The 15016-nt window shown below is 40.4% G+C and overlaps 1 protein-coding gene across 4 annotated transcripts in view; it reads right to left on the bottom strand.

Annotated features, from left to right (window-relative positions):
• The window catches only part of PEPD (peptidase D), a 219500-nt gene that overhangs the window by 84975 nt on the left and 119509 nt on the right, over nt 1-15016 (bottom strand). For all 4 annotated transcript variants that reach the window (XM_053987235.1, XM_053987233.1, XM_053987236.1 and 1 more), the window contains one exon: nt 14024-14070. In XM_053987235.1, coding sequence (XP_053843210.1) covers nt 14024-14070 — 47 coding nt within the window. The remainder of the gene's footprint in view (nt 1-14023; nt 14071-15016) is intronic.

Here is a 15016-nt window from a genome sequence, read left to right as displayed (position 1 = left end):
AATGCTCTGTGAACATTACTTTTATCAAAACCATGTGCCAACTCACTGCACAAATAAATTGCAACCTCATAAAATTGTCAAAATTGTATCCCTTAGGAGCAACAAAGCACTTCCTGCATTGTAAAGTATTTCATATTTTGTTTCTACTATGTAAAGTCTAATAGGCTACATGATTTGATTTATATTTTGGGGATCCAGTACATCTATTAGCTATGTAAAACACAGCACATCAAATATTTCACAGTTTATGCTCTGAGTTTCAATTATTCCTGACACTGAAATATAATGAATTGGTGCAGGCAAGAAAGTACTGGTGGGGGGGGGGGGAGCAAAAACCAAAACCCAAAGAAAAAACCCAACTAAAAACAGTACCCAGAGGGTGCTGGCACTGCCCAGGCTTCCCAGGGAATGGGCACTGCCAGAGCTCCAGGAGGGTTTGGACACCACTCCCAGGCGCAGGATGGGATTGCTGGGGTGTCTGTGCAGGGCCAGGAGCTGGACTGGATGGTTCCTGTGTGTCCCTTCCAACTCAGCCTGCTCTGTGAATAAAAAAGAATTGTCTGCTGACTACTGCCAGCCTAAATCATTCCAGAGCAAAGCAGGAGCCAGACTGACGAAACATTAAGAACTAAGAGACCAAGAAAAGATTTAGCTACATAGAGAAATAGTAGCTTTCTAATACTGGTGTGGAGAAACATTTTAATTCATGCCTATACCATCACTAACATTGAAATTAATATTCCTATGTGAACTAAAGAAAAACTATTTTATTATGAATAAAAAATAACCATTCAATTTGAAATATGAGGAGGGAACTAAGCTAGATAGATTGCTGCTATGAATGACAACTCTACCTCAGTTCACAAGTTACTAGTTTTGGAAATGAAGATCATGTCTGCAAGTCAGTAGCCATTTTTTTAAAAAGCCACACACAAATCCTTGCTTAAGTCCCTCTAGAAGTCTGTCACATGCAGTAAAAACCCCAGATGCTATCTGCATGTCAACACAGGAACACTGACAGCAATCTGCACGCAACAGGAGTCACACCAATACATTTCAACAATTCTTTCAATTTTTCAGATGATAAAAACACAAGCTTTCTTGTGTTTCTTTTTTAATCCTAGATAAATTGTTCTGAGTAGTGGAAACAATTGCTCTGATATACACATATTAAAACTTGAAGATCAGCTTTGTTATATATGTTGAAGTTTTACTCAAGTACCACAAAAACCCTCCTGTGCATGTGAACAGCAAACCCCCAGGTCCCCAAACAATAGCTTTGCCCCCCTGCCATTAAAATGACAAACTACATCCCCAGCTGCAGCACACCCAAACTCCGTAACAGATTAGATTTAAAATTGAGCAATGCACCAAGGCAGCTATTAGTCTTTCAACCCAAGTGTCGACTTCAAACAAATTAATGGCTGAGCAATCTCAGCCAAATGGTGTCTTGACAATTACAAACTGCAATTCTGAATCCAAATTCCAGTGCAAGATTACTGAGTAAGTTTTCTGAAGCAATTTGCCTGAGTAAAAAAAATACTGCTGAATGTGGCTCTGCAAGTTATCACATCCACTTCACCATCCCATTCTGTAAAGAAAGACACATACTAGAGATGAAAGAAGAAGAGATCAGAGCAGGAATTTGATATACAAGAGCTGGAAGTTACAACAAACATGCAACCCTTGTCAAATTCCTCCAACTACACCCATTTACACATAATCTACAGCTAAGATGAAACCGAATATTCTCCAAGAACCAGCATGATGTGAACTGTATCTCAGCTTGAAACTACAAAGGAATTGGCCAGAAGTTGAGATTTTTGCACACTACCATCCATTTTCAGCACACACTCTTGGAATTAGGGAAGACAGTAGCAACTAATTGTACGGCCTTTTCCTTAGAGATTTATTTTTTCTCTTCAAAGATTTATAGATTGATTGTAAAGCTATGCTGTAAATCAAAAGGAAGCCACTACTCATTACCTAGTTAGAATTTTCTGAGCTCTTTACTGTGAAGCTATTTCTCTGCTGTTTGATCCAAAGGCCACTGGCAATGTCTGTAAGTGCACTACCTGCCATGGCAGCTGAGACTCATTTTTTCCCAGATCCATTTTCAACGGCTTGATGAATTTACACCTGCTTCCAGATCTAAAGAGAATCACCAAGGGATATGATTCATGGATCCAAAATACTTGTTCAGAGTGAACAAAAAAAAAGAAGAAAAAAAAGTAGTCTGAGTAAAAGAAGGTGCATGGTCTACCAGTGTAGACCAACATGCCCAGCTGTGATGACCTACAGTCCACCTGAAAAATAAGGGAAGTAATGCCTTCTTCTTCAAGAAAGAGAAATTTTAAAAGTATTGTTGCCACTGTAAAAGTCATCCCTCAGCAAGAAAAAATACATTGAAGGACACAAGCATCCTGCTCACCCCTATCAGCTTCTAACTTTCTTCCTGATGTTTGAGAGATGACAGAGAAAGTTTTATTTTCTGAGGTTTTTTATCTCTGAAGTCTCTACTTTCTACTGCTGCTGGAGGACACTACTCAAGTCCTTCAGCATCTACAATAGTGTACTCAGTCCTTCACCCATGTTCTTTCCAGATAAAAGCAAATACTTTAAGCCATATTTTCATCACTGCCAGCTTTGAGAAGCCCTGTGCCTCTTTGTTTTAGTAGAGTGAACACAGCTCCAAATGGCAGGTCTCTGGCAGCAACCCAGCCTTGACTGCCCAAGCCCTATCACCTGCAGGAGGCACATGAAGGGACACGGATGTATCTTGGGATCTGGGGAGCTGTGCTGAGAGCAACGCTGGATGCTAGCAGAGGACTAGTGAGCCTGGCTGGAAGCACTGCAGGAAGATGAATGGCACCTGGCACTGATCTGGCATTTTTCTGGAGTGACAACGGTGACATCTGTGATTTGCCATGATTTGTAGCTGGAAGCCAGGAGCCCTACACCTCATTCAGGTGTTGAGGATTAAGGCAAAGCCAGCAGCAGACAGTCAAGATGAAGGTGGTGCAAAGTGCTGGCTGGCAAGGGGGCACCCCGTGCTTGAGCTGGTCCCACTGGCACCCCACACTCCCCACCCAGGCCCCTGAGCACAGCCAAGTGACCTGGCCCAGCACAAACCTGTGACACGCAGCCCTTGTCTCACACAGTCTCAAGTGCGATCCTTGAGCTGTCTTTTCCTACACTGTTGGAACCCTGGAGGCTGAGAATTTTAAACTTTCTGTGCTGAAAGGGAATACTGCATTTAACCTGAGGCTGTAGAGAAAGCATCCAAAATTAATTGACAGCACTAAAATTACAAGTGCATAGTTTAAATAAGAGTGTGTAATATCACAAAGCAGAAAATATAGAGTTTAAAATTTTAAAATATAGCAATATATATGGGGCGAGATAGAGGTTTTAAGGCAGTAGCTAGTTGTTCTTCTTCACCCTCTTTTTCATAGGTTTAGGTAGTGTTTTATAATTAGACAGAAAAGTCTGCATTGCGAGACATAAAAGATTAGTTATTAAGTTAAAAGTGAAAATAATTTAAGTGTAATTTCTTAATTAGATAGTTTACCTTTAAAAAACCTTGTAGAGAAAGATAGTTAACCATTTTGTAACTTGTTAGTAGCATTCTGTAGAACTCATGACTTATAAAACTGTAATATAAATAAAAAATGATAAACATTTAAGTTTGAACACAAAATATCGATTTGAGCGCTTTCAATCCCAACCTTAACAAAAACAAAAAAAAAAGCGCCAAGAACTAACACTACATATGCTTGACTTTTCCAAGCTGTCTTCAGAGCATCAAAGCAGTGGCAAAGGGCATAACCCTGTCCCTCCTCTGTCACTGAGCAGGAGGGGAAAGTGGAGCAAGGTTAAATGTATAGACTGGACCCTGAAGCAATGAGTACACCTGGCAAACTGTCACTATAGGACACGAGAAAACACGATGTGTGCCACTGCTATTGTGAAGGTAAAAGAGCAAGATTATTTTCTGACTCCAGCATTTATAGTTTTCCAAAGGTGCCAGTGGATTGGAAGGTGAAAGTGCCACCTCTCCAACGACACTGAACAAACCACCAGTCCATCTAATCTCTCCTCCTCTATGAAGGAATGCAAAACAATAAGTTATTTACAGAAAGTTGTGTGAGAAAGTTTGCTACAAGAATGTAAACTCAGAAGGCTTTAGAAAATCTTAAAAAATCAGGGCAACATCAAACAACAAAGTAATTTAGCTAAAAATAGCCTACAGGGGTCGTGCTCCCAGATGCAGGTACAGCCTGCAGAGCAGCAGTCCATGCTGTGCAGATCAAGGGGGGGAACATGCAGGAGGTCACAGAGCTCCACCTGAGATCTGGCAAAGTCACCTGGGCTACAGAATACGGTTCATAGAAGGAGAGCAGTGCATTTCCCCATATTTTGGAAGAAATTTTTCAGTGCTTGTCACAGTAATCTGAAATAACATTCTGAACTGCGTAAATGCCTCACAAAAGCTTTTAAAATTACTTACGCATGCTAAGCAAAAGTGAACCAAAATGTAACATAATTTTTAGGAAAGAAAAAACTTGTTAAATTTCACTGGAAGTTCTACATAATAAATAAAAATATCACTCATGTCTACCCACACAAATGCAATCTGCAGCCTTAGAAAGCATAAATTATGAATTTTTACTTGCAAGGTCCTCTCTTCATGTCTCAAAACCAGAAGTTCTTCACTTAATGTTGCCTCAGACTATTTTGAGTACCATCAATATTTTATATTTGGAAAACAATGTGATAAACACAAATCACTAACTGAGAAAAAAAAAAAAGTACAAGTAAAGGTGACTCATCCTGTCCCCAGGGTTGGTATATTTGGGACCCATTTGTCTTTATGTCTCACTGCAGTATTATGGTGAGTGAATGGTGCTCCTGACTAAAACTTCAGCTACAAGGCTGCATAACATTTCTCTCAGCATCTCATAACTAGTGTCACTTTGCAGAAGTCTTTGAACACATGATGCAAGTTCTATCCATTTTATCAAAGTTTTGTCACAGTTAATGAGTAGACTGTATTCAGCATCAAAGAACATACATGAGAAAATAGGGAAGGGGCAAGAAATCCACTGGGTTTGGATTGCTACTTAGGTAATAGGAAAATATAATTTTAATTTCTGCTAGGAATAATGGACACAATTTGATTTGGTAAATCTTAAACGAACACCAGAATAGGGAGAAAGAAATGCACACCCAATTGCAGCTCCTCCAAAAGATGTGGGTTTCCCCAAAGGCAAGACCAGCTCCTGCTCCCTTCTGGCTGAGGAAGAACGTGCTGCTGCTGAGCACCAAACGTGTCCTGGGCTGCAGCTGAGAATCACATCCAGCCCTGTTCCTAAGCAACCCCACACTCCCTCCACACTCTGCCCCTGCTGCCACCGCCGGACAAGAGGTTTTAATCATCAATTCACTCTGCATCCCACGTGCACGAGCCCCTTCAGGAGAGGCTTGGGCACAGCCCTGCGTTCAGCAGCATCAGGCAGCTCCAGCCCCGGTTTTGTCTTCACCAAGGCGTGCAGACTGTGACTTAAAAGACAGCACTTTTACCTTTCAGTTGTTTATAGAGAAAAGCCTTTTAAAAAATCCTGGCTCAAACATGCAAATATAAGCTAAAAAATTTTATTCTTGCCAGCAGGAATGAAAGCATTCTGTTAGAGGTATGGAGGGTTAAACTTTTTTTTGACATTTATAATATTCAGTGCTAGAAAAAAAATCTCAGCAAAGAGTAATTGCTCCCACAGGGACCAATCCATGGGTCACAGTTTTTTGCACTTGATGGCAACAGAGCCTTGACTGAGATTTTCTGTAAGACCCAGATTTAAGCTTGCAGCATAATCACAATGTTTGCCCTAGCTCCAGAAGCTGAGCTAAAGCACCAATTCTACAGTATAATTATTCTACATATGTTCCAAAAACCCATGGGGAAATTTTATTATTCAGAAGAATAAATAGGGTAAAAATAAATGGTTTTTAATTTTAGCCAATTTTTAAACTCCTTATGAATTTTCATTTTTCTTATGCAAGTTTAAGTCCATGGGAGAAAGGATTTGCCTTGAAGAAATAATTAAACTTTCATCTCCAGTTACGCTTCTTAGCAAATACACAGCCACCCACATAGCGCACGAGGCATAAGTGCTGTTCAGTGACAGAGTGCCAACATAATCACTAATGCCTCATAATCTTCCTTTCAGTTTCAAATTGAATATTTGAAGTTTGAACTTGTGTTCAACAACCCAGAGCAAGCAGAAATGCAGTAAGGGCTTAGGTTAAAAGGGCGTTGGTGTCCCAGCACAGAGCTTAATTTGTCCTCAATAGATTTTTGAATACTTGAACTATTCTGAGAGGAAAAGGCAGTAATTTGTCATTTGGGATATGCAAACCTACTACCTTAAGGATAATAAAATATTCTAGCACTCAATTTATGATGACAATGTCTGGACTAAATTTAGTCAGGTGCAGAAGTCAGAATTTTTAAGGGAAGGGAAGCTGAGGAAGCAGGTTCAGGAAGACCCAGACACACTTTGCAACTAGGTCTACACTGAGACCTTCTCCAGTTCCTGGGAACATTTCAACATTCCTTTCTTTATGAGAGACTCAGACTAGGTATCATACAAATATTTTTCACTGTTTGGGTGGTGGAATAGTTTGCTCAGGAAGAAGGTGGAGTCACCTCGCCTAGAGGTGATTAAGAAGAATCTGTATTTGGCACTGGAAAATTGTTTAGTGGTGTGAGGTTTACAGTGGTAGTGCTGGGTTGGTGGCTGGGCTTCATCTTTAAGGCCTCTTCCAACCTTGATTCTATGATAATATATCATCCTGTAATGACAACCCTGATCCTGCATTTTTCAATACTGCTGATAATGCACACACTTAAAAATCTACCACCTGCCAAAATAGTACACAGTTCTGCACAATTCATCCCCTAGACAGATGATGCAATAACAGAAAACCAAACAAAAATCAAACAAACTAAAGAGCCATCACAATAGACATTAGAAAAGCTGCTTAATAAGCTGTAAGGTGTCACTTGCACACTATGATGATGAAGATGCTCTGAGAACAAATTTGGAAAAGAATTTATGCAGTGGGCATGCCAGCAGCAAGGAAAAAAATCTGTTCTTTTTCTTTTCATATGTGTAAAATAGGTTTAATTTTCAGGTCAGTGTGTGATATCATGACATTAATGGACAGTCTTAGTATTCTACCCATTTCCTTCAAGTTGAGCTTCTGGTCTCTGCTCATGATCACAAGCAATTCTGTTTATCAAAAGATGGCCAAAAAACACAAAGTTCTCATCTCTCTGCTTCATCAGTAATTAGAAAAATTATTGAGGTAAAGCTTACAATGGAGATAAAGCCTCACATATGGTAGAATCTTTACTTTTGACTTGTCTGAACAAGCATGAACAAAATCCACATCAAATAATAATTTCAGCTGGCTGTCTTTTACAATGAGTTTCATTTCACATATCTCCAATCTTAGCTTGTCATTAGCAATGTTAATTAGTTCACTATCTCAATACCACACTAGATTCAGTAAAAACTGAGATCATTGCTAATTTGAGAAGAAAGCTTGTTCTTCCTTCATTAGAGTAATAGTCGCTGCAGTGACTAACAGTAAGTCACTGTAGAAAACATCCAGAGAAATTAATAATGCTTGCAATTTTCAGTGTTACAAAATTAAAATGCTACTATTTTTTAATTTCCAAAAAGATAATCAAAGGATAATTATGAATGATCACATTTACTACATTACTAACCCTGTGAGGACAAACAGTGACGCAGCATTCAAAGGTGGGTTATCTCTCGCTATGCCATGAGCCAAGCTCTGGATGCACACACGTGGTGTACATCCTGCCACAGCTCTCTTTCTGAAAGCAACCATTTTCCAATATGAGCATGGTAATTGTTCTTTGGTATCTCTGTGATTACAGAGGGCCTTATTTTAAATCTCTCACACGGTCCAAGTTCACAGGTTTTTTGTAGAAGGTAAAACCCAAATATGTGGAATTTCAGTCACAAGAGTGGCCTGTGCAAATAAACAGTACTCTTGCATCATGAGGTGACTGAAAGACAACACCTGACCTTCCCCCAGGACCTCCAGCAAAGGGAAAATGCTGAGTGGTTACTGGGAATACACTGAAACTGTTCTGCTCCCTCCCAGCAGCTAATGGAGTTCATCACCAACCACCATGAACATACTGACCAGCAGCTCAGGTAAAATGGGTCTCTGAGGTTGCAGTGCCCCCAGAAGTGTCTAACTCCCACATTTCTCCTCTCAGCTGGGGAGAAGGGGGAGAGCAGAGCAAATAGAAGCCGGCATATGTTTGCCAGGGCTGGGGCAGCTGAAACTTTTGCAGTTGATTTACATTTCCTAAGCAGATGAGGTGGTGAGACAGGAGGTCTCCATGCTCACAGGTAATCCTCTCCTCTATTTCTGCTGAGTTGAGTGTGCACACATTTGCAATTGTGCCTCTGTATGTCACAAAAGAGAATCAATGCTCGGGGGTTTTCTAAAGCAATTTTAAAATTTAGATTTATTTAAAGACTATTTACAACCTTACTTCAGCTGGATTAGGAAATGAGTGGCGACAGCCTAATTTAAAACATCAAAGGACGAGCTGTACGTAGGGAAGGTGGGCAGGAGGGGAAGGCTGCAGGAAGTGTCTCTCTGAATCCAGTTGCTCTTCCAGGCAAACACATTACATCTGACTTCCCTCTGGGCACTGAACCCATGAGATTCAGCAGCTTGCTCAAATGAAGCAATTAGCAGGCACCCAGCATTTGCTGTCAGAGCTGTCAGCACTAAGCTGTCTACTTGGCCCTGGACACTGCAGGTCATTTCCTATCACCATTTTTAGGAAGCCCTGGATGACCCCTGCTGCCCCTAACACAGGCACAGGTACAAAACCACTGGCTCACTACTCCTTCCCTGCCAGCCCCGGTGCATCCATGCTGAACAGAAGCTCCTGGGCTGCTGCATGGTGAGGATTTCTTGCTAAAAACAGAGATTGTGGCTGATCCATTTCTTCCTTCAACCCTTGTGCTAGAAGTAGATACACAGACAGATAAATATCAGGTACAGGATCATCTTACACTAAACACCATCCAGACAGCAAGCAGACTCCTGCCCTACCACACAGGCCTGCAGAAACAAAGGAAAAATTAGTGGATTGTGCTGGGTTTTTTAAAATTCAGGAAAAGGTCACCTTCCACCTCTCTCTCTGTTTCTCATATATTTTAAAGTTTTAAAACTAACCTTTTGATAGCAACACCCTACACTGAAAAACATATGACCTCTAATTGCAAGGCAGTTTGGGAACACTAATAATACACAACACTAACTGTTAAAAAAAAAAAAAAAAGAAGGAAAAGAAAAAGACATAAAAGACATATCAGTAACTGAGCAGACTGACATGCTGCTTGAGACTAATGGAGTGCTGGTCTCTTGCTTAATAAAAATACACAAATAGCAGTGAGGGTCATGACACAATTCAACACCATTCCCATGCCAAAAAGCAACTCTGAAAGATTCACCTGTGTATTTTTGTCAGCTGCAGTGGGTATTCTCATTTACTATCTATGCACACTTATGTGAAGGACTTATGAAGGTTATAATTGAGCTGAAAATCTATTCAGCCTCATGAAAAAAAACAAGTATTTTTGAAGATCATCTGCTGCAGAAGTCAGTGACTTTTTCAAAAACATTCAAAGAGCAAAATCATCAGGAAATGGTAAGTGGCAAATACTGATTAGCTAAAATCATCAAGATTTCACTAAAAGGAAATACCCAAAGGAAAATAAAATTATTATGGCTAGTTTCTCTTTTTTAGTGAAATAACATGTGTGTTTTATTTTCAGTGTGTTCAACTGGAGAAGAGGAGAGAGAGAAAAATGAAATATGAGATCCATAATCTGTGAGAGTGCTCTCAGACTTCCCCAGATAGTGAAATTTAACACTGACAACTCATCTCATAGCCCAGGCTCTGCTGTGGAATCAGGAACAGCATTGAAAAGAATAGGGATAAAGAACTTTTATCAGCCTCAGCTGGTAAGAGAGGCAAGGTGTAAAAATAGTCTGTAAGCATTGTAAACCAACAAGAAAAAAATCCTCTGTAGCTGCTTTCTTGCCATTTTATTCTTCAAATTATTGCTGTTAGAGCAGAGTGGAGTTTAAGTGTAGTATTAACTGCTACAAAATCCCCACAATTATTTTCCTTTGCAATGAAGAATCTTTTCCTAATATCTCTGTCAGTTTGAAGCCATCCCCCCATGTCTTGTCAATCCAGGCCCTTGTAAGTAGCGTCTGTCCGTCTTTCTGGTGGCTCCCTTGAGGCACTGGAAGGCCACAATTAGGTCACAACAGAAGCTTCTCCTGTGCAGGTGAGCAATGCCAGCTGTGCCAGCCTTTCCTGCCAGCAGAGCTGCTCCAGCCCTCTGCTCCTCCTGGAGCCTCCTCTGGGCTCTGTGCAGCAGCCCCAGGTCCCTCCTGTGCTGGCCAGGCTGGGGCAGCTCTGCAGGTGGCTCTCAGCTGAGGGCAGAGGGGCACAATCCCCCCCCTGCTGCCCACGCTGTCTGCTCTGTGCACTAGCCACTGCCCTCTGTGCACTAGCCAATGCTCTCTGTGCACTAGCCACTGCCCCCTGTGCATTAGCCAATGCTCCCTCTGCACTAGCCAATGCTCTCTCTGCACTAGCCAATGCTCTCTGTGCACTAGCCACTGCTTCCTGTGCACTAGCCACTGCCCCTGTACACTAGCCAATGCTCTCTGTGCACTAGCCACTGCCCCCTGTGCACTAGCCAATGCTCTCTGTGCACTAGCCACTGCCCCTGTGCACTAGCCACTGCCCCTGTACACTAGCCAATGCTCCTCTGTTTTTGAAGGCTCCACTCTGCAGGACCAGGCCCCAGGATTTGGGCACTGCAGTCACAGTTATTTGCATGGTAACCCCCAGGTGCTCCCGTGTTCAGCAGCCACAGAGGTTTCAGAGACAGTCACACAATGCAGGGGGGTGTGGGACAAGGGAATGGCTGTTTAGGGCTGGTTTAGTGCTGCCTGGCATCCTCAAGGCAGTGATAAATACATCATCATCTAATGAACCCAGGGCTGTGCACACACTCCTGTCACAGCAACACCAAAAGGGTTAATTCATTCTAATGTGCCTATGAAGCTTTTAGCAAAGAAACAAGGCATGCAAAAGCTGCTTTCAGCAAGGACAGTTGGGAGATAAGAAGACATCTGGCTCAAGAGTGCCATGACAGAGAAAACAAAGGACTGAACCTCTGGGAACATGGGGTGGGATTTATGGTAATGGTAAATTTTAATATGAATGTAGTAGCTGTATGTAAGTAACACTCTTCTAGAACCACATGTCCACATTAGGTTAGGATCTCCAGCATGAACCTCAGGCCTGAATAAATGATGTCCTGTTTAACACAACTTTAGTGTTGGAGAATCTTATTCTGGTATTTCAGACATCTGGACCTTCAGTGCTATTAAGAAGGGGATAAATCCCCACAAAATTGGGCAATGCATACAACAGCTGTGTGTCCAGAACTCGTGATGCAGGCAGGCACTCACCTGCTGCTACAGCATACACTTTCATATCATTCCCCAAGCAAACTGACATTCCAAGTAGTCACCCCAGTCGTAAAAATGTTCTTTTTAATAAAAAGGGAACAAATGAGGCAATGAACAGAAGATTCCACACTTAATTTGATAATACACAGATGAAATCTAGAAATTGATAAACACTGATCTAGAGAAGTTATCTCCAGGCCTTCAGAGAACTCTGAAACAGATAACTGTAGGTCCTAATTAGTACTTTCAGTGTGTTTTTATATGTACACAAAAATCTTTGTCTATATACTCACGCTCAAACAACTTTGCTGGAATCACAGATTTTATTCACACACGTCTCAAGCTGAAGACTTTTTTTTACTGTTTTGCTGTATTTTGAACAATATATTCGCTACAGAGCAGTTTCATAATTAAAAGCCTTTAATTAAAGGATTAATTAAACATGAGATAAGCACAAATACTAAACAAACTGCTTCAGAGAAAACCCAGAATCTGACCTACCAAAATGACTTTACATGCAATTACACATGCTGTGGATTACTGTTTGTAGGTAATTGCCTTGGCTGTCTCCTTAAAGTCAACCGACCACACATTAAAGTTAAATAATGTCAAACCAGAAAAGAAGTCAGGTCTGATTGGAGTTGCAGTTAAATACATTTAGTTTTTATGTATCTCAGTATTAACACATTACTGGTTCAAAATCATTTACCAGTGTTTAACCAAATGGACAAAGAAAAGGCAACACTTAGGTCCTACAGCAATTTTAATTGCTTTTGGGATCTCTGCTATTATTCTTCCTAGCAGACAACGTTTAAATTTTTAGGGCCATTTTTCCCTAAAGGAATGGGTGCAGTATGAATGAATTCCACCAGTAAAAGAAAGTGAAATTCTAATTATAGTCTCCAAGGCACACAGTAGAGCAGTCTGCTAAGAGCTCTTTCATTAGCTAAGTAACTTCAAACTCTTTGAAGCAGTGTAATCCATCAAGGTGTATGGAAGAATAGAAGGCAATTTTAAATAGGTGTAGTAGCTGCTTAATTTATTTATTTTTTTCAATTGAAAGACATAAATAATCTTTTCAAATGGTTGATATGTGTCGAAGTAGCTAGCCAGGGAAGAGTGAAAGTCCTGGAGAAAAAAGGTAATATACCTTGTAGACATACAGAAGAGTGTTTATATATGTAGTTGTTGCATGACATTAAAATCAAACTGCCAGGATCATGGCATTTAAAAGCATCTGAGAACAAATTCTGCTCTAGGGAAATTTTTGATTGCTAATGACTTCCAGAGCCAAAATTTCTCAATTGGCATGTATAGCATGGCCAGTGAGTAAAATGAACAGAAACACAAAGTTCAAAAATAAAGACAGAATGTAATCAATTTATTTTTTCCCTGTTACCTGGTGATATATGTAAATGCAGTTTGAGGCACTGACAAATTATAGGCATGAGACTATAGTATCTTCAGAAATTTAAACTGCTTAAATGGAACTTTAATATCTTCCAAGAGCTTTATTTGTCTTTTGAGCTACCTTGAAATCCTTATGACAAATACTGTGGTCTCTTTATATTCCCTTTCCTGGGTGCTGCTCTAGCCTGCTTGCAAGCCTTTGAAAAATTACTGCCAAGAAACAACACTAACTGACATATGACTGCTACTTTCTACTTCTTCATTATGCAAATACTGTGAAAATTGAAAATACCATGTACAAGCTAAAAATAAATGAACTTGATGATCAAAACCATGCTTTATATGATAAATGATGATGCTCTAATGTAAATATTGATTCAAGAGAGGAGGCAATGTTTTCCTTAGACCTAGACACATCATTAGTGTATCAGTTAGGACCAGCCAAACCCCTCATGGATGCCTGTACAGCACACTCTTTTCAGCATAAGAGATATCTGCTGCTTTCTTCTTGACTTCTCAGCAGCTCTAGAACACCCATCACACATGTGAGCTGAGCTCCCTGTGCAGGCTAAGTACAGGTATTGCTGCCTTGTAATTGCAGGCAAAATGTAATTGAACACAGCCCTTCGTAAGACTCTTAAACACCCACTCATGCAGCCTTCTAAGCAGAACTAGACTAAAGGCAATGTTTAAGCATAAACACAATTTTATTGGATGGCTTCAAACGATAAAAACAGCTATTTTCAAGCTTCTGTAAATTACTGTAACTCCAGGAAGAGAGATATGCTACACTTAACCAAAAAATAATCACCCCTCATCAAATGCATGTTTGAAACAGATGAAGTATCACCTCAAAATAAGAAAATAATACTTACAATGGCCTTCAAACACCAATGAACTCTGTCTCAACTGAATCCATGCATTGTCTCAGCTATTGCTTTTCCCCCTGCTACAGAGATATTATCTTTTTTTATTATAATTAGTGTAAAACTCTTACCTCTCCAGCTCGTATTCTTTCATTCCTACTTTTACGGCCTTCATTACCTGTAAGATACATATTAGCATGGGACCTTATAGCAGGAGGAAATCTCATATTTATACATTTATGACTTATGACTATCTCCAGAGAAACCTGTATTACAAAAATATCATCTGCACTTCATTTAAATTTATATCAGTACATGCATTTTAAAACTACACTGGAATCAAACACTTTAATCTTTAAAAATGCCTGCAGTCTCCAGGAATAAAGCAAGTTTAATTGCCAAACTACTATATCCCAATGAAGTGCAACCAATGTTCAATTGTGAAAGCTGTGGTGAACGTGGCAGCAAGTCCTTTTGTTCTACTTAGGCAAAACAAAGCTATGAACTGGATTATCCTACATGGGAGAGTCTCTTTTATACTTTGAAATCTGAATCAACAGAAAACTACTAGAGCTAACACCAGTTTACAAGTCATAAATCTGATCCTTGTTCTCAGATTTGCTAAGAAAGTTTTATTCCTTTGTTTCTGCATTATAGAAGTTCTAGGCAGCTGCTCTACAGAAAAATATACTCTCAGATCTGAGAAGATTATTCAAGGATGAAGAAAAACCAAGGAATACGAATGCAAAATGACTATCCTTTGAGTTTTCAATTTTACAATATTCATTTTAGAACATTTTTACCCTTCATAGTTTGGATATCTGAGGAGCAGGAACCAAGACAACAGCTGAGTCAGTAACCTCATCAGCTAGTGTTACCTAAGCTGCCTCTGGTCAGAACTCATGGGCAGATCTGCATCACTGGATGGAGTGCAGGACTGACACCCAGGCTGATTTTGTCATGACCACCAGGAGAGGTGCAGCTCCCCAAGTGTAGTGCCAGGTCCAGCCTGAGTAGCCTTGCTGAGAGCCTGGGCTTGCCATTGCCACACTGGAATGGCAACAGAACAGCAGGGCCCAGCACTGCCCCAGGGACAAACCCAGCTCTCAGGAGCACCCCAAGGA

This window comes from Vidua macroura, chromosome 11 (assembly GCF_024509145.1).
Source record: "Vidua macroura isolate BioBank_ID:100142 chromosome 11, ASM2450914v1, whole genome shotgun sequence".
NCBI classification, from domain to species: Eukaryota; Metazoa; Chordata; class Aves; order Passeriformes; family Viduidae; genus Vidua; species Vidua macroura.
This window is presented reverse-complemented; position numbering and strand designations above follow the sequence as displayed.